The 23,623-nt window shown below is 39.0% G+C and overlaps 1 protein-coding gene across 4 annotated transcripts; it reads left to right on the forward strand.

Annotated features, from left to right (window-relative positions):
* Nucleotides 1-355: 355 nt before the first annotated feature.
* Nucleotides 356-22,483, forward strand: IMPACT (impact RWD domain protein). 4 transcript variants are annotated; one of them, XM_086740738.1, is made up of 11 exons: nucleotides 356-448; nucleotides 1,140-1,268; nucleotides 3,854-3,906; nucleotides 4,923-4,985; nucleotides 8,043-8,128; nucleotides 9,827-9,955; nucleotides 10,238-10,335; nucleotides 15,487-15,560; nucleotides 17,074-17,164; nucleotides 20,278-20,412; nucleotides 22,276-22,483. In XM_086740738.1, the coding sequence occupies exons 1-11, from the start codon at nucleotides 413-415 to the stop codon at nucleotides 22,345-22,347; spliced, it is 966 nt and encodes a 321-aa protein (XP_086596864.1). In that variant the 5' UTR covers nucleotides 356-412; the 3' UTR covers nucleotides 22,348-22,483. The 4 variants fall into 4 exon arrangements, with proteins under 4 accessions (XP_086596864.1, XP_086596865.1, XP_086596868.1 ...); XM_086740739.1 differs by having other exon boundaries at nucleotides 10,241-10,335; XM_086740742.1 differs by lacking the exons at nucleotides 20,278-20,412; nucleotides 22,276-22,483 and adding an exon at nucleotides 20,041-20,238.
* Nucleotides 22,484-23,623: the final 1,140 nt, after the last annotated feature.

Here is a 23,623-nt window from a genome sequence, read left to right on the forward strand (position 1 = left end):
CCGGGCCGGGCCAGGCCAGGCCTGCCGGGCAAGAGTCCCGGCCCTGCCCTGAGGGCGGGCGAGCAGAGCTCGGCTGACCCGTTAAAGAATCTCTGCCCTTTCGATCCCTTCATCAGCTGGGATCTGGGCTCCGGGACGCAACAGCAAACCCACGCACACATCGACCAAAAAGGGACGGGACAGGACAGGACGTTTCGTGCGCTGACACCGGCTTAACACCAGCGCCGCACTGAGAAGCACTGCGCATGCGCCCGCCCGCTGAAGGGCTGAGGATGCTGGCGGAGGGAAGACCAGGCAGCTTCACTGCCACTACTGCGCAAGCTCCCCCCCCCTTGAGCGCATGCGCAGACGGCCGTGCGCGGTGCGGCCGGCGCTCGCCTTTTGCCTCCTCCCCGCCTCCCTTCAGGTACCGATGGCGGCGAGTGACGCGGAAGCGGCCCAGCAGCAAGTGAGCGGCGGTGGGGTTGGGGAGGGCTGCGGGCAGCAGCGTTTGCGCGCTGGGGTGGGTCGTGGTCTCGCTTGGCCGGGCCGGGCCGTTCTTAGGCAGGCAGCGTGAGCGCCGGGCCGAAGGCGGTGACTTGGGGCGACTTCTGGTGAACCTCGGCCTTGCGAGGGGCTGCGTGCCCGTGGGCCGCGGCGCTGTCCGAGTGGCAGCGCGACGGTTTTTGTTCAGGCACGAGTGACTGCACGTTTGCACTGAAGAGGAGCCGTTTCAGGTGTCTGATTTCTCGGTGGAAGGTGGCTTCCCGATTTTTACGGGAGTTTGCTGAGTAAATTTATTCAGTCTTGGAAAGAACCAGTGCCAAGGCCTTGGGGTTGTTCCACTGCTAAGGGATGAGCCAGGCAGGAGTGGCACTGACCGGGAGATGCTCCCTGTCACTTTGCTCACCTTGTCTCTGCTGAGAATTACAGGATTATCCGTAGAAATGCAAAAGCTGGTGTGTGTAGGGAAGAACTGAGCAAAATTTGCTTTTGTTGTGAATCGGGACTGGATCCCTGATGTTTATGGACTTCTAGTGTAATGAATCTTGTCACGTCTGTAAATAAGCTGTAGAAGAGCAAGGCTTAAAACTGTGGTTGGCACACAAGGTTGTGGGCCTTGGAGGGGTTTATTTATTTTTGCATAATGGTTTTTCTAGATCGATGAAATTGAAGCCCTTTCATCCATTTATGGTGAAGATTGGTGTGTCGTTGATGAAGATGAAAGAATCTATTGCATTAAGATTAGTGATTGCCTGGATCAACCCAAATGGACCCTCTGTCTGCAGGTATAGTGGTGTTAAGGATTTTGGCAGAGAACTTGGGTTGAACTGATGCAGGTAAAATCTTGTGTTTGCATGAAACCCTTTTAAATGGATTAATTATCAACTCAGGTGGATTAAGGAGGTTTTGGATTGGAATCTGTGATAGACTTTTCAGTGATTGTTCCTGTAACACATGAATGTGCTTGTGATGTTTTCAGTAGTTACATATCCTAATTCCATGCTTGACAAAAATAATTTTAGTGTTTTTTTCCAAAGACTAATTTGTAAAATTTTTTTATATTGCCTTTGTGTAGTACACCTCAGTGAATCTGCTGCAATGGCTTCTAGATTGCTTTCTAGAAAGTGTGGAGACACAATGAAATTTGGATCAACTTAGAATCATAGAATCATAGAATAGTTAGAGTTGGAAGGGACCTTCAACGGTCATCTAGTCCAACCCCCCTGCAAGAAGCAGAGACATCCCTGACTAGATCAGGTTGCTCAGAGCCTCATCCAGCCTGGCCTTGAACGATTCCAGGGATGGGGCATCCACCACCTCTCTGGGCAACCTGTTCCAGTGCTCTACAACTCTCATTGTAAAAAATTTTTTTCTAATATCTAATCTAAACCTACCTCCTTCTAATTTAAACCCATTACCCCTTGTTCTATCACAACAGGCCCTACTGAACAGCTTCTCCCCATCTTTCCTGTAGGCCCCCTTGAGGTATTGGAAGACCGCTATCAGGTCTCCCCGGAGCCTCCTCTTCTCCAGGCTGAACAGCCCCAACTCTCTCAGCCTGTCCTCATAGGAGAGGTGCTCCAGCCCTCTGATCATCTTTGTGGCCCTCCTCTGGACCCTTTCCAACTGGTCCATGTCCTTCTTGTGCTGGGGGCTCCAGAACTGGACACTGTACTCCAGGTGGGGTCTCACCAGGGCAGAGTAGAGGGGCAGAATCACCTCCCTCGACCTGCTGGCCACGCTCCTCTTGATGCAGCCCAGGATGTGGTTGGCCTTCTGGGCCGCAAGGGCGCATTGCCCACTCATGTTGAACCTCTCATCTACCAACACTCCCAGGTCTTTCTCCTCAGGGCTGCTCTCGATCCAATCCCTGCCCAGCCTGTATTTGTGCCTGGGATTGCCATGACCCAGATGCAGGACCTTGCACTTGGCCTGGTTGAACTTCATGAGGTTGGCACGGGCCCACCTCTCCAGCCTGTCCAGGTCCCTCTGGATGGCGTCCCTCCCTTCCAGCGAGTCGACGGCACCACACAGCTTGGTGTCATCGGCGAACTTGCTGAGGGTGCACTCTATCCCACTGTCCATGTCGCCGACAAAGATGTTGAACAGGGCCGGGCCCAACACAGACCCCTGAGGGACGCCACTGGTGACCGGTCTCCACTTGGACATTGAGCCGTTGACCACCACTCTCTGAGTGCGGCCATCCAGCCAACTCCTTATCCACCGAGTGGTCCATCCATCGAACCCATGCCTCTCTAGTTTAGAGAGAAGGATGTCGTGCGGGACAGTGTCAAATGCCTTGCACAAGTCCAGGTAGATGATATCCGTTGCCCCTCCCTTGTCCACCGATGCTGTTACCCCGTCATAAAAGGCCACCAAATTGGTCAGGCACGATCTGCCCTTGGTGAAGCCATGTTGGCTGTCACCAATCACCTCCTTGCTCACCATGTGCCTTAGCATGGTTTCCAGGAGAATCTGCTCCATGACCTTGCCAGGCACGGAGGTGAGGCTGACCGGCCTGTAGTTGCCCGGGTCTTCCTTACTCCCCTTTTTAAAAATGGGGGTTATGTTTCCTCTCTTCCAGTCATCGGGGACCTCACCAGACCGCCACGATTTCTCAAATATGATGGCCAGTGGCTTGGCAACTTCATCCGCCAGTTCCCTCAGGACGCGCGGATGGATCTCATCAGGCCCCATGGACTTGTGCACCTTCAGGTTCCTTAAATGATCTCGAACCTGCTCTTCGAGCACTGTGGGCGGTTCTTCATCCTTGCAGTCCCTGCCTGTGCCTTCCACAGCTTGGGTGGGGAGACAAGAGTTCTTATCAGTGAAGACTGAGGCAAAAAAGTCATTGAGTACCTCAGCCTTCTCCACATCCCGGGTAACCACGACACCCGTTACCTTTCGGAGGGGGCCTACATTCTCCTTGGATTTTCTTTTGTCCCCTATTATTACTTATTACTTATTACTTATTCAGTAACTTGCTACTATATGTTTACATAGTGAAAAACAATAAGTTTATGTAGTGGAGGAAACACTGAATTGTCTACTTACAGGAGTGCAGTGCTACTTAAATAAGTCCAGTAATCACCTATGCAGCTCTTTTCAGATTTCTTCTGTGCTTTATTTTGTGTGACACTTCATCCACAAAAATTGCACCATAATTATATAATATTTGTATGCATTACCATTATTTGAATCCTAAGTACAGGTATTGAGGTTTTCTTGTCATTCTGTAACAACATAGCCAAATATTTTCTTCATTTGTAATACTGATTGTAGTCTTAGTGCTCGACATCAGAGTCTGTCAGTAAAGCTCAGCTAGCTGAGAGGAGTAGTCCAGTGAATACTTATCCTGAATTTCTTTCAGGTGATATTGCCACCAGGATATCCAACTGCAGAGCCTCCTGTTTATCAGCTAAAGTAAGTGAAGTTTCTTGCTGAGTTATTTTCTTTCAAACGTGTGTATTTCTTTTCTGCATTACCACTGTTAATTGTTTATAGTGTAAGTTGAAGTTTAGTTGCAATGACTCCTTGAAGTCAGCTATACTGGGGGTGGGAGATGTTTTAAGTGAGAATATTCTATTCTTTCTCCTGAGTTAGCCTTATGGAGCTGCCTATGACAGTTTGTGCTCTTCCCTCAACTCTAATTTGTGCAGCATTGTTTTGTGGCAAGGCAGCAATTAAACTGTGGGAGTATGGTGGCTGCTGCCTGTTGTGTTGGACAGTGATATCTCATCACTCCCTTAGGTGTACCCCTCTTGTCTGGGGTACAAGAATGGTACAAGCATGTCTTGTTTCAGATTGGTGTGCTTTTAATCTGAACACTGACTCTTGTTGGGATGGAGCCGTGGCATGTGCCATTTTCCTATTTTCCTTCCGTGCTCTCCCCTTGTCTCCTGACATGTCAACCAGCTGGAAATGGAGACGTGTAAGCCAGGTCCCTGATTTGGATGATTGAGGGACCTGCAGGGCACAACACACTCAGCATATCTACTGAGTTTTGGTTAGCGGTATTAACAAGGCAATAGAAATTAGTGCTGGTAAACTTGAGGCAAAGTTTATAGTTTGACATGAGACCAGGAGGATACAGCTACAGGACTGAAGGGTCATTCTAAATATAATAGGTACTATGATGCTGAAGGAGTTTGAAAGGTAAGCTAATAATATATATGGTGACTCTGGAGTGACAGTGGTCTACCATGAAAAACAAGTCCAGCTTTCTTACCAGAGGTAAGAAAAGGCAGCCTAAGTTAGGATTCTTGAAGGAGAACTGGGTGATCATACTTTTACCAAGGTGTTTACAACTTGCTAAGCGGGAATGATTTGCAATGCTTTATTTTCAAGGTGTTTATCACATTTATTTTTAAATTAATGTTTGTTGAAGTGTTGGAATCAGCTTGTGGACACAATTTTCATTGTATTTCTTTTCATTCTAGTGCCCCTTGGCTTCGAGGACAAGATTATACGGAACTAGCGAATAACTTGGAAGAAATATATGTGTAAGTTAGAGACTGGAGTATAGTAAAAGGAGACAATGTATTTTCAGTTCCATGCCCTGCTCAGTACTTTTAAGTACTTGCATGAAGTAGTAGTTTTGAAGTAATTGCTGCAATAGCCATAAACCAGCAAGTTTCTTTTATAAATCTTACAGTTAAAGATGCCATGTATTTACTAAGCATCTTGCAAGAACAAAGTGTGTTAAACTCTGGCAAATTTCTTTTATGTTGTTGAGACTTCGTGTTCTCTAAGGATAGAAGTCTTCATTTTGACTTCCAATATGTCACTCTCTAGAATCTCTGAGATTGCTTATGAATTGGTGTTCTGAAGTATGAGATTTCTGCATCTCTTCTGCATTTAAATGTTAAATTGCAGGATGTGAAAACATTTGTTTGTTGTTTTAGAGCCTAAGTGCCAAAACGTTTTTTCTTAAAAGATAGCTAAGGGATAAGTAGATTTTAAAACAAATTAAACACATATAGAATCTATTAACTATAATCTTTAACATAGCAGACTGTTTATTATCACAGTGTGCAGCTAACAGCTCATAATGAGTGCATGAGAATAAATGGAACACTTCGAAATACTCAAATTATGTGGTTTTGAATTGCTGTGGAATTGGGGTAGTAAATGTAGTAATTTTTAATGGTTTATTTAATTCTTTCAGATCCCAAAGATAATATAAATGAAATGAAATGAAAATATGTCATAAAGAAACACAGTCATGCCCAAAATACTGAAATCTGAACATCTTGCCTAAGAAATATTTTTTAATGCCGTAAAATAAGGAGGAGAGCACTTAGCTTGCATGGGTGTTTTTCATCTAATTACTCAGTTACTTTGATTAACTGGATTTCTTATCTAATTAAGCAACAGATAATTTAAGCAAGGAAAATTGAATTTGAAGCGTTAAAAATGCACAAGGATTTCAAGTGAAAACTTCTATGGGATCATATTAACCACAGTTATTCAGTGGACCAAAAAGGATCGAGATTGTCTCGATTCACAGGATTTTCTGGAGCCTCTACCAGAAGTGGAGCTGCTGTAGGTAGTTCCTTAACTGTCTGGAGAATCTGGAGGAATAGCATGATTGTAAAGCACTATTTTTTTTTTTTTTTTTTTTTTCCCTCCTTTCTTTTCTTCCCCCCTGCAGTCTTGTAGGTTGCTAAATTTTTCTAGTTAGATCAGTTCCCTGCAGCTCCGTTCTGTCTATATCATTTGCTGTTCAGCGCCCTCGCTGGTCTGCTGTCATTTTGGGTTGTTCAGCAGGAAATGAATGTGTTTGTACTTTAGGCCATATATGTCATTTTAGACTATTTTAAAACTTTCTGGAGTAGTCACAGATGTGCACAGCGTTTGTGAAAGGCTTTTATCTGTCCAGTGTCTAAGTAGTTGTCAGGTAAACAGAGGTACTCTGCACCGTTTCCAGTGTGTGTTTTACCAGGTTTCTAGTCCCTGAAGTGCATAGTTCTGCAATCTAAACCACTATGAACTATACTGTCCATCACTGTCTTCTTAAGGAGCTGGAAAATGCAGATAATTAGAAATCACAAGTCTGTTTTGGGAGGCCCAGAGTTCTTAGAAGTTAAAAATGTAGCAAATATTTGGATTTTTTTTTTTCCCACTACAGGTAGTCTTCTGGTAAGACATCTATTTAATACAAGGCTTTCTTTCATGGCTTAGACACAAGTGACAAGAAAAATAGCAGCATAGAAAGGTAACCTTTGAGACTCAGCGAAATATGTGAATAGGCAGAAACTGAAATTGGTTACAGCTAAAGAAATGCTACTTACTTGCACGCAACAGAAAAATCTTGGTCATTGTCTAATCTTTCTCTTTCTATCATTAAAACAAATATTGTTCTTCATGAATTAAAGTAGTGCTTCTTTATGATAAGAAGCAGCATGAAATTGGGCCGTTGAATTGTTCTGGAGTCTGCCCGGATTTTGAGATTATAAATTCCTTTTTTTGCTTGAATATTTTTCTTAAAATATGTATATTTATTTGAATTTCTGATTGCATTCAGAAATAGTGCTGTATAGGTTAAACAAAGTAAGAGTTTATATCAGTGCCAAAATTACACTTTTATACTTACGTGGTGCCCCAGATGGTGGCAGTAAGAATAAAATGAATGAGAAACCACGAGTTGGCTAGAGCTCTAAATCTTTAGTTTTGTTTTTGAGGCAACAATGCACAGTTCATGAATATGTTAAAATATAATTACAAAGGCAACTTTTCAAGACACCATTTTTAATATATTTTGGGTTGTTTGGGTCGTGCTGCACATTAAGGCAGCATTTCTTAACTCTGAATTTGGACGTAAAAAATGTGTTCATCCCATCCTCTTCTAGTACCTCAGTACACAACTGTGCTCCCTGACTAAGGACTCCTAGACCTGAATCCTCCCTGTCCTGTGAACTGCTTGTTACCCAAACTCTAGCATATCAGTCCAATGCTCTACTGTGTCTACTGCAGCTGACCTGCTGTCACAGTCCATCAAAATCAACTTCTGTGTGTGCACTGACTGCTTGACAGGGAGGAGAAGTGGGGCTGTTCCAAGGAAGAGCCCCCATCCCAAACGTGAAGGGAAAGAGTGCCCTACAGCCACAGAGCAGCTGAAGGACCTCGTCCCACTTTTTGTGGGAAGACTGATCCAGAACGAGCTCTAAGGATAGACATCCTGGCTTAGTATTCTTTTGAAAATACTGAGGACAATCCAACCTACTCTTCTCGCAGTTGCTTTCTCTTTTTTTAGTGGCCAGAAAATTTCTGTTGGTTGCCTGTTTTCCTCCTGCATTGGTGCTTTTAATGCTAAAAGAAGAAAAAAAAACAAACTCAAAAAAGCAAGCCACAAAGAGAGTATATAATAATGCAGATATCATGTGTTTCACCCAGTAAACTACTGAGACAGAATTTTCCGCAAGCCTATCTCAGCTCTTTATCTTGCTAGATTATAATGTTCTATTTCTGCCTGTCTGAAATCTCTGTGTTATTTGGTGTACTTTCCGAGTGAAATCTGCAGAAATTATTTTTCGTTCACTGTGAGTTTTAACTTCCAGACAGAACCTTGGTGAAAGTATACTTTATTTATGGGTGGAGAAGATACGAGAAGTTCTGATAGAAAAGGCACAGTCATCAGATCCAGGTACCTGGGATCCCTTACAACACACGGGTGTTTCATTTTACTTCTTGTTCAACTACAAAGTAAGATTTCATTACAAGTTAAAACTTTATGCCCAGTTTTGTATTGGATCTAAATAACAGAAAACAACAGTCTTCAGTGTCATGACTTATCGTTTTACAGTGATAGCTTCCCTTTTTAAAAAGCAATAGGGCAAAAAAGGAAGGGGTGGCCTCAGTGAACTAGAACAAGGTCCTCGGTTCTCTCGGGAGTTAAATTACTGGCATGAAAGCAGGGTGCTTCACACAGGTACATCATGCATTGTCCTTGGTTCTGCAAAGGAATCATTCGTAGCAGTAGTTAATTTCTGGTGTTGAGTGCACTTTTGAAGGATTGGAATTAGATGCAAGAGAAGATAAACTTCAGTGGAGTATGCAGACAAATGAGCAAGTATTACTTGCATTTTGTGGTATTAGGATGAGAAGTACATCATCACTAGAGTTGCAGTGATTGTTCTGCTGTTACTTATATAGTGATAGAATTTGTATAAATTCACAGTTGTTCTTTCAAAAAGTGGTGAGATTTTTCTGTGGTTTTTTTTTTTTTTTTTTGTGCATTAAAATGCCAAACTACTATGAAATGCGTGAGTGACATGCATGCATGCCGTTCTGGCAAAAGGAGATAGAGGTATTTTTCTATGTTCTGAATGTTAGCTTAGTCCTGTGAGGAATAAAAGTCTGAAGAGGGGAAAAAAGTGTATTTTCAGTGCTTCTTCATGACAAGGTCTAGTTCTAGTCTTTCAATGAACTGTGTGTTTTGTTACTGCATCATAGAAATTTTTAGAGTAATTTTTCATTGACATGAGTAAAGGAGTAGATACTGAGAAGTGGAAGTGCTGCAGACCATATTGGAAGTTTGTTGGGTATTTTGACAGCAACATTGTGGTTTCTATTTAATGTATCTAATGATTTTTCTACATCTTTTGAACATGTTGTATCACCCTACTGCTTTTTTAATTGAAAATACCTGTATTACAAAAACTACATCATCATCACATCAAAGGCTCTCTAAATAGGAAATGAGATTGTGATATATTAACTTGTCTGTGTGGTTGAGTCCCTCTAAATCCATCTGCCAGAGAAATAACTGCCTGTGATATTTACTCTTTTGCTATTTACTGTTGTTTTTTTTTTTTATGTCCTATGCGTGAAGGAAAACAGGATTTGGGGAATTCCAGAGTGCTTGAAAAGTGTCCAGAGAGATGTTCCAGTATGACAATTTTATAATCTCATTAAATAGTATTGAACAACACCTCTACATTTTTTCCCCAAATGACCAGTAAATGACTGGAGTTCTTGTGAAACATCGGATTATTTTTAGTCTCTAAGTTGAGATCAAATTAATGGTAGCATTGGAAATAGTCAACGTTCTTCTTTTCTTCTTAGAAATAGTGTTAATTAGAATCAAAACAGAAGGTATTATGAGAGGATCCCTTAGCATGAGTATTGTATTCATAAATCTAAGCAAGACTTTAGTTAATGCTGGACTAAGGATTTCTTGGTTTTATTGTAATGAATGTTAGTGTTCTGCATTTCATAAGTCTCAATGACAAACTAATTTGAACTGAAAAGCCAGAGATTTTTGAGAAGAGTAATTAGAAATTTCATCTTGCATGTCTCACCAAAAAAAGTGTAATAAATTCTACTATTTGTATCTTAATAGAACCAGATATTAAGAAAACCAGTGAAGAAGTTGATGAAGATGATGGAGATGATTTTCTCCTAGACTATCAGCCCGTTCAGGAAGATCCAATTAAAATGTTAAATTACATTACATCTGAAAGTCAAGAAGGTAAAAAATATGCCCTTGTTAATTCTGATGAAATAGTTTAGAAGAGAGAGGCTTTAAGATTCTGTTTTTTTACTTGGCTTTTGAGGAAAATTAATAACATTTTAATGATTGTTATTAATCTTTATAATTTTAAAAACTCAACATATTTTTGGCTGTTCTTTATGTCGTCTTGTGTGCTTAACTTTAACATCCTTTTTTAGAAGTTGAGACATTCTTTAGTTATGTAGCCACATTGTTTCAGTACCCTTAAAAGAAAACAAACAGTTTCTTGTTTGTGATCAGTAGATGAAGAGCTGCCACCCATACATCATGGAAATCCGGTCACAGATCGAAGGAGTACTTTCCAGGCACATCTGGCTCCTGTGGTGACACCCGGACAAGTCAGTAGTGATCAGTTCAATTCGTTCTATCTGTACCCTGAGCTTGACAAAATATTACTGAAATACTTGCGATTAGCCAAATTTGTCTGTTTTTGCATTTTTGTATGCTAATATTGTCTGTGTGGTTGTCAGTTTCTTGCTTTTGCTATCAGCTAAATAGCTTAAATATCAGCTCTGCAATGCTTCCTGGAAGACATAGTTTTATTGTTGAAGTGGGTAGATACTGCTGTTCTTTACCTTTAAGTGCATTAGATGTAAAAGAATAAGAACATTGAAATTTGACTTTTGGATGTTGATAAGTTTATTATACTCAGTCGCATCTAAATATCTTATACCATGAGTTACGTGGAAAATGAATTAAAATGAGTTTATAAACATTTTCCCTCCTTCAGAAAGGCATTCTGTTGAAAAATACACTTGGATAATGCATAAGGAAATATTTATTGAGACCTAAGTGAGAGAGGTAAGCATATGTCTAGAATTTTATTTGCCTACAACTAGAAAAAAATGTCTGCACTAGTTCTCTCTTGTTGGAATCTCTGGTGAATGTAAACCTAGACAGAGTGCTAGAAAAAGGCAGGTACCTGTTTCCCATCATGCTTCCCCTCTTCCAGCAGTTTAACACAAGGCAAAGAAAGCATCCTTATGTTTAATATTACAGTTTGGTGTTGTGGTTTTTTTGGTGTGGTTTTTTTTTTGTTTTTTTTTTTTAAATCCTTTATGGAATTTATCTTGTTGCTTCTTGCACCAGAGTTAACTTACAGCATTGCATGAGAATACGCCTTCCTGTGTTTGCTGTGAATCAGTCATAACTTTGTTGCACCTCTCCACTTTCTCTGTGCTGTTGGATTTTATAGACATCTGTCATACATCATAGACCTTAGTGTTCTGTTTTGTAGACTGAAGACCCTCAGTCTATTTCGGTACATGTGATGCAGGCTGTAATCTTTTGAGATGCAGACTAGACCTATACACAACACTGAAGATGCAGTTACTCCAAGGATTTGGAGTGGTGTGAAGAGTTTTTCTGTTTTCAGTATTCTTTTCCTAGTAATACCTTTCAGTTCACTTTTTTGACCTTTACTGAGCACTGAGCTGATGTTTTCATAGAAAATCCCAAAATTTCTTTTTGCAAATGTTAATAGCTAGTTTGGAGTCACTTTGTACATCACTTTGCATCTATTAACATCAGTCTCCTTTGATCCCACTTCAGTGGGGAAATTACTGATCTACTCATCTTTTCTTGTCATTGATTGAGAGTTAAACCTTGAGAGGATTTTTCTTATTCCTTTTATCCAATTCTAGCTTTTATTTTAAGAATTTTTAGTAAGGGATCTTGTCAAATACTTTTTGAAAATCCAGGTAAGCTAGATCTGCTACGTGCTCAGTGACTCTGAAAGAATGTTGACAGATTGACACGGTTTTGAGGCATATTTCCCTATTAAAAAGCTGTAACATTTTAAGCTGTCTGTGGTTTTGGGGGTTTTGTTTCCCCCTCATTAGCTTGCCTAGTATGAAACTAAAACTTATTGGTCTTTAGTTTTCTGGAGTAATTTTGAGATACTGGTATTGCGTCGTAGAATAGAATCATAGAATGGTTTTGGTTGGAAGGAACGTTCAAAGGTCATCCAGTCCAACCCCTCTGCAAGGTGCAGGGACATCTCCAACCAGGTCAGGTTGCTCAGGGCCTCATCCAACCTGGCCTTGAATGTTTCCAGGGATGGGGCATCTACACCCTCTCTGGGCAACCTGTTCCAGTGTTCTACCACCTTCACTGGAAAAAAAATTTTTCTTATATCCAGTCTGAATCTACCTCCCTCTATATTAAAACCATTACCCCTTGTCTTACCACAGCAGGCCCTGCTAAAGAGTTTCTCCCCGTCTTTCCTGCAGGCCCCCTTGAGGTACTGGAAGACCGCTATAAGGTCTCCCTGAAGCTTTCTCTTCTGCAGGCTGAACAGCCCCAACTCTCTCAGCCTGTCCTCATAGGAGAGGTGCTCCAGCCCTCTGATCATCTTCATGGCCTCCTCTGGACTCACTCCGAGAGGTCCACGTCTTTCTTATGTTGGGGGTTCCAGCGCGGGACACAGTACTCCAGGTGGGGTCTCATGAGAGTGGAGTAGAGGGGCAGAATCATCTCCCTCGACCTGCTGGCCACGCTTGTTTTCATGCAGCCCAGGATATGGTTGTCTTTCTGGGCTGCAAGCACGCATTCCCTCCTCATGTTGACCTTCTGTCCACCAGCACTCCCGAGTCTTTCTCCTCAGGGCTGCTCTCGATCCATTCTCCAGTTTTAACTGGTAGGTTAGATACTTCAGCTATAGTTCAACAGCTTCATACTCCAATGCCCTTTAAACTTTTGCATAAGTAGGATCTGGTTTTACTGATTTGTTTCTAGTCACTTTCTCAGTTTGCTCAACCTTATTCTGTGGTCCAGCTCCAGTATATCATCCTTGCCTGACCTTTTAAGTTCATGTGTACTGTACATTCATTTAGGTTTTTGTGCTACAGCTGTAGCTGTGATTCTTTTATATATATTGTAGTTATCTACTGTACAGATCTCTAGTAAGCCTCAGCTTCTTATCTATTTGAGGAACAAAATCATAATTAGTTTTATTTTTACACCTTCAAAAACGTGCTGTGCTTTTCACATCTTTCATGTAATCTGTATTATTTTTTCTGTCTGGGTACAACTTGACCTTTTTTAAACACACTTGTAGCTTTTTTGAGCTTGCAAAGTGAAAGTAATTTTATTCATTAGGTTCATGCAGAATAACTTGGTGTTTTAAAATACTCAGTATACTACTGTTTTCATTAAAGTAGCACTGCACTTCATGGCCTTTCTTAGCTGTGTTCAGTCCATATGAACTGTGAGTACCCATGAACTCTGTTATTTTAGTAAGTGAAGAAATGGAATCATTGCCTCATGTTCTTTTCTCATTTAAAAAAAAAAAACTCTAGCTCTTTGATCATGATTTATGAGTAAGAGTGTTCCTATTTACAAGGTAGTCTGTACCCACAGACATGGGTTTCCAAAAGGGCAGGTCCTCATCAAGAAGGTTAGTAATTTCCCTTTTGCACGCAAAGACATTTTTAATTTCTTCTTTTATTACTTTTTTTAAAGATACCATACACTCAGTAAACCTAGGAATTTCCAGTCAAGACTTACTGGTATGTGGTTAGTATAAAGATCGAACAATTTCCAAAGTGTCAAATCCGTCTTGTTTCACAGAGTCTTGCTGTATAGTGTGAGGTGATTGGTCTTCAGCCTGCAGGGAAGCTTTACTGTGCTATGGACTCGTTTTTCTGAAAGAAAACCAAGAGAGGTGAGGAATGAAGTAAACACCACCTGCAGTGAAAGCTAGCTTCTTTATCATCTGAAGAGATTGGTGTGTTCCTGTAATACCTTGTCTGCATAATCTGTATGCTGTAATAATATTCAGTGATATTTTAAGAGGGTATGCAGATTGCTGTGTGAATTCCTTTATCAGTATTTTTAATAGTGGAACTTCTAATGTAACTTCAATAATGATAGCCAGAGTAATACTGTACTTACATAACAGAATATGTTATCATAAAGCTTATGAGGCAAAGAAAGTGATAGGCTTATTTCAGGTAGCAGGCTATATTTGGTACCATTGCTTCGCCTTGTCTCGGTTTGACTTATTCTGATTGAGTTATTTAAAATGTATGTGGTTGTTGGACTTGACATTGGTTTAGTAAGGTGAGACTAAGAACTAATATGTTGTTTAAGCATCTTGTGTCTTTTATGAGCAGGTGCCTCATTGACGTGTAGAGAATTACATCCCTTAATTCCCTAAAGCGGGAGTAATAGAGAGGGGAACGGGAGGAAAAAAAAGACTCAGGAGCTAAAACAGGAAAAAGGAGAAACTATTGCTTAGCTACAAGATGTCTGTCTTAAAGGTTCTTTGCTAATACAGACACATAATGAATCTTTAAGGTATGTTTTTAGGAGCCTGGTGGCTGATACACATATGAAATTATCATCACCTTTGACATTACTTAATACACTTTCATGAATACATTTCCATACATGGACTTAGGGTAAAAAATAAGTAATGTAAGTTGTCTTTCTTTGATATTCCCCTTGAGGGGAAAAAAAGGAGAAAACAGATGTCTGAAGCAATGTTCTCTGTTAATAATAGGAGTTTTTTCATTGAGGTGTCTTCCATTTGAGGTGATTTTTGTAAGCTGAATTTCTTCTAGAAGAACTGGAGATAGCACAGTATAGCTAATACAGATAATAAGTGTGTATATTGATTCCTCCTCAGAGACACTTTTCTTCAGAGTGGAAGGCAAACATGTTTTCCCAAGCTTTCTCAGCTTCAGTAATGTTTTGCTCAAAGTAATATTAATTTTGTGTTGTGTACTAAAACAATGTCTTGATCAAAGTTGTCCTTTTTGCTAGACCAAATTGGAAAGGGTTGAAAAATTGCTAACTTGTTTATTTAGAAACTGAAGATGAACTGGTATTGATAAATGTTTTTAATTTGGTACTTTGGTACTTTGTCGTACTATGACATACTTCTTAAGGGCAGAATATCTGTTTTCTGGGAAATACCGACACTTTCAGACCCGTAATAGAACATTGGGGTTTTTTAATTATTCTTCCTGCAAAATGGAAACTCTGAAAAAAAGTATCTTTGAGGAAAAAGGAAAAAATGAAAATGCATTGTAGTAGAGCTATGTTTTTGTGAAATAGGTAAAAGCAGTGTGTAATGGGAAAATGTATGTCAAGTTGTGTTATTACAGCTTAATGTTTTAATTGGAAAGAGTCAGCAAGCATAATTGATACTTAATATGGATTAAAAATGTTTTCTGGATCTCACTGTCTCTTTTTGGTAAAGCAAATTGACCCTTCTACATCTTCAGCAGTAACATGAATGTACACAATGTACAAAATCAAGAAACAGCTGTTTTCAGTATCCCAGAAAAATAATGTGAAACTAGCATGAGGATACTGAGAAGCTGCTTCCTGAGTTATCACACTGAATATTTAATTTGTTTTATGTCAAAGTATAAAACTGTTTCATTGTAGTATTAAGAAGGAGATCCTTGTTTAGAAGTGATATTGAGACAGTTTGTATGAAATCCTCATTATAAAAGGAAGCTTATTTCTGTTTTTTAAAGGTAAAGAGAGTTCTTGAAAAATTATATGAGAATAAGAAAATTGCAACTGCTACCCACAACATATATGCATACAGGTAAGAGATGAATCATGGTGGGTTTGTTGTGTTGTTTTCTTTTCTTTTGTTTTGTTTTGGTTTTGATGTTCTTTGACAAATGAGTGCAGGATGTGAGAAAAATAAAATTCATCAGAGAAATACCTTGCTATTAAATCTTTATGGGAGTAGGTTTCTTATTTGTATGGTGAAGGTTTTAGGCTTTATTTTGAATTTGAGGTGAAGAAAGTAGAACATATAGTATGAAATACATTAAGATAGTGAAGCAGCATTAGGAATTAAAAAAAAAAAAAACCACTAAAAGTGAATTTGAATATGTTTCGTTATACTTTGTATAGTATGTGTGAGCATGGAAATGCTGCATTGTCCTGAACCAAATGTGTTTTTACTTGGACGAAGTAACTTTTTTTTCCTCAACCTTATCTTTAGAAGTATCTGAAAATTTTTAGTTGAAATAAGAGTTGAAACAGAAAGCCTGACGCAGATATCTGAAATACGAGAAACTTCAGGGAAAATGAGAAGCACGTAAAAATGAGTCTGGCAATTTTTGTGAACATAGCTTATGTGAAATGAATTGGTCTCAGTCCAGATAGTGATGTAGGTTTTCTGGGGAAAGTAAGTGCCAGTAAAAGGAGCCCTTTCATTACTGGAGGAACCATCCATTGTAGACACTGATGCACTCATGCACGTCCTGGCGTGATCCTAATGAAACATGAGCAAATGAAAACTTACTTTACCAAAAAGTCTACCTAAGTAAAAGGTTTCTGTAAAGAGGGGATTTCTGTTGATGATGATGATGATCTGGCTTCTTTCACTCATAGTATCTAAATACGCTTCCGAAAAGCAAGGGAAAAATACTTATTGCTTCATATTTGTCGTTTAGTGCTAGAAGCCTCTTTGTCATTGTGTCATATATGTATTAACTAAGTTTGAAAGCTAGGAAATTAATTGTTAACAAACAGTAGGCCTCAGAGCATTACTTCTGGAAAATTACACCTGGACAACTGTCTTTTATATGAAACAATACACCCCAAAGTTTCCTGGAGTGTCCACTGAGGAAGGAGATGGCATGGAGAATCTGAAGGCGAATTCCTGTAGTAGTTCCACGTTGCTGCTGAAATATCGACCTAACTGATTACTCGTAACGTTTTTGTCAGTGTTCTTTCAGCTTGTGAGTGTGTACCATAATTTGAACCTGTATATGTTGGAGTTTGCTTTCAGTGAGGCATAATTGTTAGGCTAAAAATGTAAGTTTTCTTACTAGGGACTTTGCATTGGCAGTGAATCTGGAGTTAACCTGTAGCTAAAGTTGCCATAAAAGCTTCTCAAAACTTGGTCTCCTGTGAAGATAAATATTTGTGGTTTACCCTAAACCTCATCCTGTTTTCATGTAAAAGCCCTTAGTAGAGAAGTAGAATTGATGCACATGTTTATGAAAGATCTCTGAGATTTCATTAATCATGTCAAAATGTTAGTTGATAGGCATTTTTTTCAATCTATTTTATGTTTGGTTTTTTTTTTTTTTCTTTTAAAGAATATACTGTGAAGATAAGCAGACATTCTTACAGGATTGTGAAGATGATGGGGAGACAGCAGCTGGTGGACGTCTTCTTCATCTTATGCAGGTTCTAAAAATTAATCTTTGACTTCTGGAAGTCTTGAACAGATTTTAAAAATCACTACAATATAGATAAACTTGTAGAAGATTGTTTTAATTCTTGCTCTTCTCTGAACCAAATAATTATTCTTTTCTCAAAGGTGAAAGAAAAAAAAACAGGCTGTTGCATGCATGTAGTAAATTGGGATTTCTAAGTCTAGGATCATTGAAACAAGTAGTGTTTCATAGGTGGCAGTAATACTTTGAATTGTTTAAAAGATAAATAAGTTTTGATTACTATGCTTACTATGCGGTGTCAGGCATATAGAAAATGAAGACTGGAAGAAGCTGATTGACATCATGTAACAGCTGACCTATGCACAGCCTTTCATTTGGTTTCCTCGAATATTCATAATAAAAAGACACTTGTATTTGAACTTGCAGGGTAGAGCTTCAAATGCAAAAGGTAGTTGGAGTAAAGGAGTTAAGCTGTTTTGGTCATTTAATCTGTTTCTTTGTGCTCTTCATAGTTCTGGGTTCTTAGCCCTCATGCTTACATATATTTTAGTTTTCAAGTGTTGAAATAACATGCCCTCAGCAAAGTTGCTACTAAAAGTGAATTGAGATTGATAAATTTTGATTCACTGGTGTGATGCAAGCCCTAGTAAAACCATAAATGAAATATCGTAACTACAGGGGACAGCTGAGTACATCTTATGCAGTGCCTCAAGTCACTTAGCTGTATCAGCACACCAATTATTGTTCTTAATTTTGATTTTTAGATTGATGTTCCCTTCACAACAAGGATTTTCTTTTCCCGTCCTTTGTTTGCTTGGATACTTGTTGCTTAATGTGTTGTACTCTTATTCCTGGAGACTGTTTTAAACGATGGAATTTTTTTTGACCTTTTTCATTTAGAACTTTTTGAAACTTCCTCAGTAACTCAAACCTGACTTGGGAAAGAAAACTTGCTTTATGTAATACATACAGGTGTGTGTGTGTGTGTGTGTGTGTGTATGTGGTAAGCGTGAAAATATTGTAATAAAAATAATGTAAAGAAATAACTTTGCAGTTAATGTACCTCAGTTTGTTCTGAGCTTATCAGCTTTTTTTAGCGTGTTAATCTATACTTTTGAAAGCTGTCAGACTTACAGTGTCTAAACACTTAACATTCCATAAAAATCCAGTTTAGAAAGTGACACAAAATTTCCCCCTTTCAAATGTGAATGTGTAAATCATGTGGATCATCTGTCTCCATCTCTGGTCCTAGTTACTAGGAGTATTTTTGTTTTGAAAGACTACTGCTGTAGGGATCAGAAGAGTGCAATTTCCACCCATAGGAAAAGATTAAAATAATTTATAGGCTGATTTCTAGGTGTTCATAGGTCTCATAGTTTTTCTGTTATAACCACTTATGACATATGATATGGGCATTAAATTAGGTGGTTTAATACAGTTATTGTACAATAGTTCTTCTTTGGCAATAGAAATCTTATCTCGCTTAAGGTAAACCTAGCACTTCAGTCAAGATAGCGCTTTCCGGTTACAAGAAACTGTATTTTAGATTAATCCTTTCGAGCTTAAAGTTAGAGTTTAAAAATTTCCCAACTATGTTTGGCATCCTGTTTACTGTGAACAGTTGCTATACATAGCCTTTATGGCTGATGTGTAAATGTAGAATAAAAAATGTCCAATCCTTCTTTCTTTTTCTTTTTTTTTTTTTTTTTACATTGTCCTTTTATTTTGAAATTCTAAGAATACTCCTGTTTTCACAAACAATGATAGACTCTTCTAATAGTATTGTTTGAATTAGTCAGATGTATATATCTTTCTCCTTAATGAATATGATGAATGGTTGTTAACATGCTCTTAAGGGATTTTTCTTACCTCCATGAAACCACTCTGATATCTTGCAGACCACAGTGTTTTCACTCAGCCTTATGCAAATAAAGCTGTATTTGGTCTGCCTGGCTCTGTCTGTGTACGTTAGTGCAGGACTTAAAACTGTTGGTAGGCGAAGACCTTCCACAGAGATTTCACATGCCCTTCTCTTGAGGGACGAATTCAGGATCATGGTCACTAATCGTGCAAGACTAATTTGAGCAAAAATGCTAACTGGTGATTGTCACTACACATTTGCATGCAGTAATGTGTATCTTATATTTTGACAAGATGCATGTTTCTCTCTGATTCTTGGTCAATTGGCATTCTCTGTGTTACTGGTGTTTTCTGATGATGGGGAGATCTCGAGGGAAGAATTGCTGTAAGGTGGAAGAAATTTCAAGTCTACTCAAATGGCAGTTAAATTTTGCGAAAAATAAAACTGTTGAAGGCCTTCCGTGTTTCTTGCCTTTAATTGCAGTGGAAGAAATCGTCACTTCTGTTTAACTCTCTACTTGGTGTTGTTACTTACAGTCTTTGAAAAAGCTTTATAAAGGTCATTTAATTCCTTTCAGTGCTCATTGCTAATACAATTATTTCATGTTGTGTGAACTTTATATATGCCTCTTTGAACTCAGAAAGCAACTACTTGGTTGTAAGGGACTAAGACTCAAACCTGGAAAATGTAGGGGTTTTAAAGTATTATCCAGGGGGTGTTGCTAAGTCCTGCACATGGCAACAGTGCTAACTTATGGCATTTTAAGTATCCGTATGTATAGTGCCTGTCCCCTGGCACTACCGCTTTCAAAAATGTGGATAGACAATCTGCTTAGTGACAGAGATTCTCTGGAAATCATAATTCATCATATCAAAGAATAATAAATGTAACTCAGTACTTTTCCCTTTAAGTAATGCCTGAAGCCTTTGACACATGAAGGAGCAATCCTAGTGCACATGAGATAGTTTAGTGCCCTTTCTGAGGGATATATTGACTCGTTTTACTTTGAATTTACCTTTGGGTAGGAGTTTGGAGAGAGAAACCTACCATAACTGCTGACTTGTCATTATTTGTTACCCTCTGTTAACACCTGTGTGAAACAGACCTGACTGAAAGTTCTTCTCAAAAGTGCAGGACAGTAGACTTTTTCTATGTTTAAAAGAGGTGTCAACAGTAAAATTAGTTCAGGTAAAAAATAATGACTTCTTTCTTTTTTTTTCTTTTCTTTTTTTTTTTTTTTTTTTAAATTAAAAAACCCCCAGATTTTGAATGTCCACAATGTGTTAGTCGTCGTATCCCGCTGGTATGGAGGTATTCTCTTAGGACCAGATCGTTTTAAACATATAAACAATTGTGCAAGAAATGTACTTGTGGAATACAACTATGTACCTTCAGCGGTAAGTTTCTGCCATTTTGAATGAATGCATTTGTATGTGAACTTGTGTAAATTGTCACTATGAATTGTAAATTGTAAATTGTCAGATGAAGCCAGAAGAAAAGCAATACTACTTGTGCCATACTCTGGTTGCTTTGATGCACTGATAGAGTACATAGGATCAGTGCAAAGGCTCCTGAAGAGCTTCCAAAGAAGTTAGTGACCTGGTTTGTACGTGTCAGGTGTGCAGTAGAAGAATGGCAGCAGTTGAGGACATTGGTCCAGAACACACATTTGAAGGTTGGAGGAGGATGGGAGGGGGAAATGCCTCTTTCTGCGTGTTCAGAAAACTGGAAGCTGCTGCTTCTTATACTTACCTGTGCCACTAGCTCTAGTGTGTAGGCAGACTGAGCTTGGGAGTCACTGTTAATTAGTAGGCTTTTTAAAAATTGAAAGCTTCATTAGACCTAAAGAAGCTTTCAGAATTACAGATTATAGACACCATTTAAAAAAATCTAGACTAGAAGAATTCGGAAAAGATTATGGGAAAATGATTCAAGGAAGCTTAAATAACTCGGGAGACAAAGTTCCAAATGTCTTTAAATGGCATTTTACTTCTTAAGGGACGTAAGTCATTTAATCATCTAATATCTGTGGTTTTCAACATGTCTTTTCTTTATCCTCAGAACAGCATATTAGACATATCTATGTACATTACAGTATGTAATTGCTAACAACAGAAGTTTAAGACAGTAGGAAATAATTACAAATATATATTTGAAAAAGTATGCAGCTATCAGTTTTCCTTTTTATGTGGAAGGATCTAAGATTGCTGTGGCTGAAAGCTATTCTGAAAGCTGAAAGCATTCTTCCTCATTCCTCCCTCTGCCCTTTTCAGTTACTTGCTTTTTGCATTTTAGAGGTGCTTGTGTGTACTTATTGATTTACCTTCTTGGCAGTTTATCAGTGTTATCTTATTTGAAAGCATTGCTCATAAAATAAAAAAAAATTAACAAGACTTCTAAGCATTAACCCTCAAGAGAAAGTTTAGTGCCAAAAATAACTGACTTTTTTCTATTTTTAACAACTTAAATCAGACTGGGTTTGTGTATTAACAAACCTATTTTGTTGCCAGTGTCCATCAGAAAAATAACAGCACTTATGGTAACTATTATTTTAGTACCATATATATAGCTCCTGGAAAAAGTAATATTTTAGCTAACTCTTCAGAATAGCACAGTTCAAACATCCTCTTAGGGTCCACTTCCTTCCCATGTGCAAGAGGTAAAAAGGAGTAGGTCAAAATGTCCTCCGTTCTGTCAGATCAGTGGCAGATTCTTTCACCATTTTGGGGAGTGCTTGTGAGGAATGCCTACTGAAGAAAATAGTTGTTTTTCAGAACTGGCAGTCAGAGTAAGCTGTACATTACAATGTTGATCCAGCAAGACTGGCAAAATTTTGTTTTTCCCAGTGTAGGTTTGTTTCATGTAGGGAAGCGGTTTTAATGTGCTGGTGTACAGTATATCTCCTGATAAGGCCATATCCACACTAGAAGGAGTTTTGCAGTTTAGTGTAGAAGTATTCCTGTACTGGTAACCTCTTCCATGAGTGGAAATGGCTTAGATTATTTTTACATTATATGCTTCTGTTGCCATAGTTATGTCTTTAATCTTCTCATTGCTGAAGGCAGAAGTTCCTAAATATCAAGATAAGCAGACAAATTAATGTCACTGGATAAATATTATACAATTCAAGACTTTCATAAATCTCAGTGAACTATTAACACTGTTGATATTAAAAATAATTCTCATAGGTGACGTTGAGAGAATACTGAAGGTATATAAGAATGTTGTTTAAATTTTGAAATGCTTGTTTTTCATTTCAGGAAGAATCATCTAAACAAGCAGGAAAGAGCAAAAAGACAAAGAAGGACAACAAGAAGAGAACAGAACACTAATTTATTTTTTTAAAAACTGTAAAAGATTATTTTGCACATATTTATACAAAGAAAACATAGACATTATTGCCTTATCCAATAAAACAGACATTTTGTATTCAAAAGATAATTCAGTAAAGTTATAGATATATTTTCATCTTGTTCTGTGGTTTCTTCTGCTGTTCTGAAGTACAGCTTAGACACAAGTTTTCTGTATTCTTATACATTTCAGCTCCTTGTTATAAGGGCATTTGTAATACCAGGAACCATTTCCCCCATCCCACCACCTCCCACCCAAGGACAGTTGACTAATTTAAAATGTGGATCACTTATCTTCTCCATTCCTGGGTTTGAACTCAAACACCTGTCTTGCATTAGTAATTGAATTCCTATGTGTCAGGGTTTAACTCCAGCCATCAACTGAGCACCACTGTCTTGCTCCTCCACAGCAGGATGGGGGAGAGAATTACGAGAGTAAAAGTGAGAAAACTTGTGGGTTGAGATAAGAACAGTTTAATAGGTAAAGCAAAAGCTGTGCACACAAGCAAAGCGAAATAAGGAATTCGTTCACTGTTGCCCATCAGCAGGCAGGTGTTCAGCCACCTCCAGGAAAGCAGGGCTCCATCATGTGTAACGGCTGCTTGGGAAGACAAACGGCATCGCTCCGAATGTGTCTCCCCCTTCCTCCTTTCTTCTTCCCCCAGCTCTACATGCTGAGCATGACCTCATACAGCATGGGATATGCCTTTGGTCAGTTGAGGTCAGCTATCCTGGCTGTGTCCCCTGCCAGCTTCTTGTGCACCCCCAGCATCCCCGCTGGTGGGGTGGGGTGAGAAACAGAGAAGGCCTTGACTCTGTGTAAGCACTGCTCAGCAGTAACTACAGCATCTCTTGTGTAGTCAACACTTTTCCAGCACAAATCCAAAACGTAGCCCCATAGTAGCTGTTATGAAGAAAGTTAACTCTATCCCAGACAAAACTGGCATGCCTAGTTTGCTGTATTGAGGGTGAAACTGGAGTCATTCATAGACAAGGTCACTTATGAAGTTTCAGATTTTCTATACCTAAAAGGAAAGCATGTGGCCCTGTGCCATATGGCCTTGGAGAGCGTGGTCTTGCCCACGTAGTTCTTGATCATGCTAGAAGGGCCTGCCTAGTGATGTAAAAAAGACTGATTATGGGCAATGAACTAAAATGTGAAGAAATTACTTCAAAATTTCTTTAAGGATTGCTCTGTGAGTGTCGGGACTCCAGGAGCTTGTTGAAAAGCTGAGGATTAAGTGTTGTATAATTAGGA

This window comes from Chlamydotis macqueenii, chromosome 2 (genome assembly GCF_036417535.1).
Source record: "Chlamydotis macqueenii isolate bChlMac1 chromosome 2, bChlMac1.mat, whole genome shotgun sequence".
Lineage (NCBI taxonomy): Eukaryota > Metazoa > Chordata > Aves > Otidiformes > Otididae > Chlamydotis > Chlamydotis macqueenii.